The sequence below is a fragment of the Octopus bimaculoides genome, chromosome 27, assembly GCF_001194135.2.
Source record: "Octopus bimaculoides isolate UCB-OBI-ISO-001 chromosome 27, ASM119413v2, whole genome shotgun sequence".
NCBI classification, from domain to species: domain Eukaryota; kingdom Metazoa; phylum Mollusca; class Cephalopoda; order Octopoda; family Octopodidae; genus Octopus; species Octopus bimaculoides.
Window position 1 is genome coordinate 10,558,723 of NC_069007.1, and position 1,842 is coordinate 10,560,564.

Consider the following 1,842-nt stretch of genomic DNA (forward strand, 5'->3'; position numbering starts at 1 on the left):
ATGATGATGATAGAAATAAGTGGAGGCGCAATGGCCCAGTGGTTAGGGCAGCAGACTTGCAGTCATAGGATTGCGGTTTCGATTCCCAGACCGGGCATTGTGTGCGTTTATTGAGCGAAAACACCTAAAGCTCTACGAGGCTCTGGCAGGGGGTGGTGACGACCCCTGTTGTACTCTTTCACCCCAACTTTCTCTCACTCTTTCTTCCTGTTTCCTGTAATGGACTGGCGTCCCATCCAGCTGGGGCGAACACATACGCCATAGAAACCGGGAAACCGGGCCCATGAGCCTGCCTAGGCTTTAAAAAGGACACATAAATTTTTTTTAATTATAGAAATAAAGCTCAGGTTTAGTCTTATTATTCCAGGTAGGAATTATGTGGGTAGCAGGTTACTACCTGTAACCTTAGATATCCACAAGTTTTCAACAGTCCTGCAAGTGCTTAGAACCCTCCTGATAATCCTTGCTGTCTCTAAGAGACAAACCTTTTTGTAGGAGCTCTACTGGGCATTTTAGTTCAATCTCCTTCAGCCATTTGTCTATATCTTGGCTTACTGTTCCCAATACACCAATTATTAAAGGCTGTTTGCATCATCATCATCATCATTATTATTATTATTCTATGTTTGACTTTTGCTTTGTATTTGTACAAGTTGACTCCAAGTCTCATCCAGAGATCTTGAAAGACAAGTTAGAAGTTCAAGTTGGTGTTATGCCTAGGGTGCCATATATTTGGTTTTGCACAATGTATTGTTCTAGAGAATGTTTAAGAAAACATAAAAAATTTATAAGTTTGTTTTAAAATTTTGGATTACTTAGACAGTATTTTACGTACATAGAATATTATTATTATTAAATTCAAATTACGATAGACGTAAACAAAGAAACGAAGTTTGCTTTTAGAAGCCTTGAGATGTCTTAGAAAGTTAAAGAAGTGATTTTAAATTCTTAAACGCAGGATAATACTAATAATATAGCGTGAACAGGATAAACTACCCCTATTTTTTTTTTGCATAATAGGGGTAGTTTATCCTGTTCAGGCTATATTATTATTATAAATACTATTACTTTTTCGTATGTGTATTTCGTGTGCAAGATTCTTGATGTGGATACGTGTGTTGAAAGAAATACAATTAAACCTTGGGAGAGGCATTATGCCGGTAATAAACACATGCACTGGTTCAGCCCTTTATTAATTTATATAGTTTTTTGGAGAGACAAGTTACTGAAGAGATTGCAAGAGTGCAATGAAATTATTTAACAAAAAACTATATAAATTAATAAAGGACTGAACCAGTGCGTGTGTTTATTACCGGCATAATGCCTCTCCCAAGGTTTAATTGTACCATTACTTTTATTATTATCATTATTATTATTCCACCAAGGTCAACTTTGCCTTTCAGCCTTTCACACTCAATAAAACAAGTTTGGATTTGAAACCGTTATTGCTGTTGTTATTGTTCTTGTCATTGTCGTCGTCGTCATTATTATCGCTCGCAGCAAATCTAAATCCGTTTACTCTTCTGCTATTTTCCTCCTGTTTTCAGGAACTGATGACGTCTTTGGAGAGAACCTATGTAAGCATATGACCATTGGCAAATCCAGTTGTAATGTTCGCGCTTTAACCTATGGTGACCTTCATAAGATTAATCGGGAAGATCTTTTGGACATACTTGATATGTATCCAGAATTTGCTGAAAGTTTTACCAAAAATCTAGAAGTCACATTTGATTTAAGAGATGTTCGTATTCATTTTGTTATTATTTTTATTTATTTTATATATTTTTGTGTTTTTTTTTGTACTCTTTTACTCTTTTACTTGTTTCAGTCATTTGACTGTGG

General features: G+C 35.7%; 1 protein-coding gene across 1 annotated transcript in view; it reads left to right on the forward strand.

Annotated features, from left to right (window-relative positions):
* Positions 1 to 1,842, forward strand: part of LOC106881904 (potassium voltage-gated channel unc-103) — a 71,702-nt gene that overhangs the window by 41,205 nt on the left and 28,655 nt on the right. Inside the window, exons 7-8 of the mRNA XM_052977137.1 lie at positions 675 to 703; positions 1,427 to 1,741. Coding sequence (XP_052833097.1) covers positions 675 to 703; positions 1,427 to 1,741 — 344 coding nt within the window. The remainder of the gene's footprint in view (positions 1 to 674; positions 704 to 1,426; positions 1,742 to 1,842) is intronic.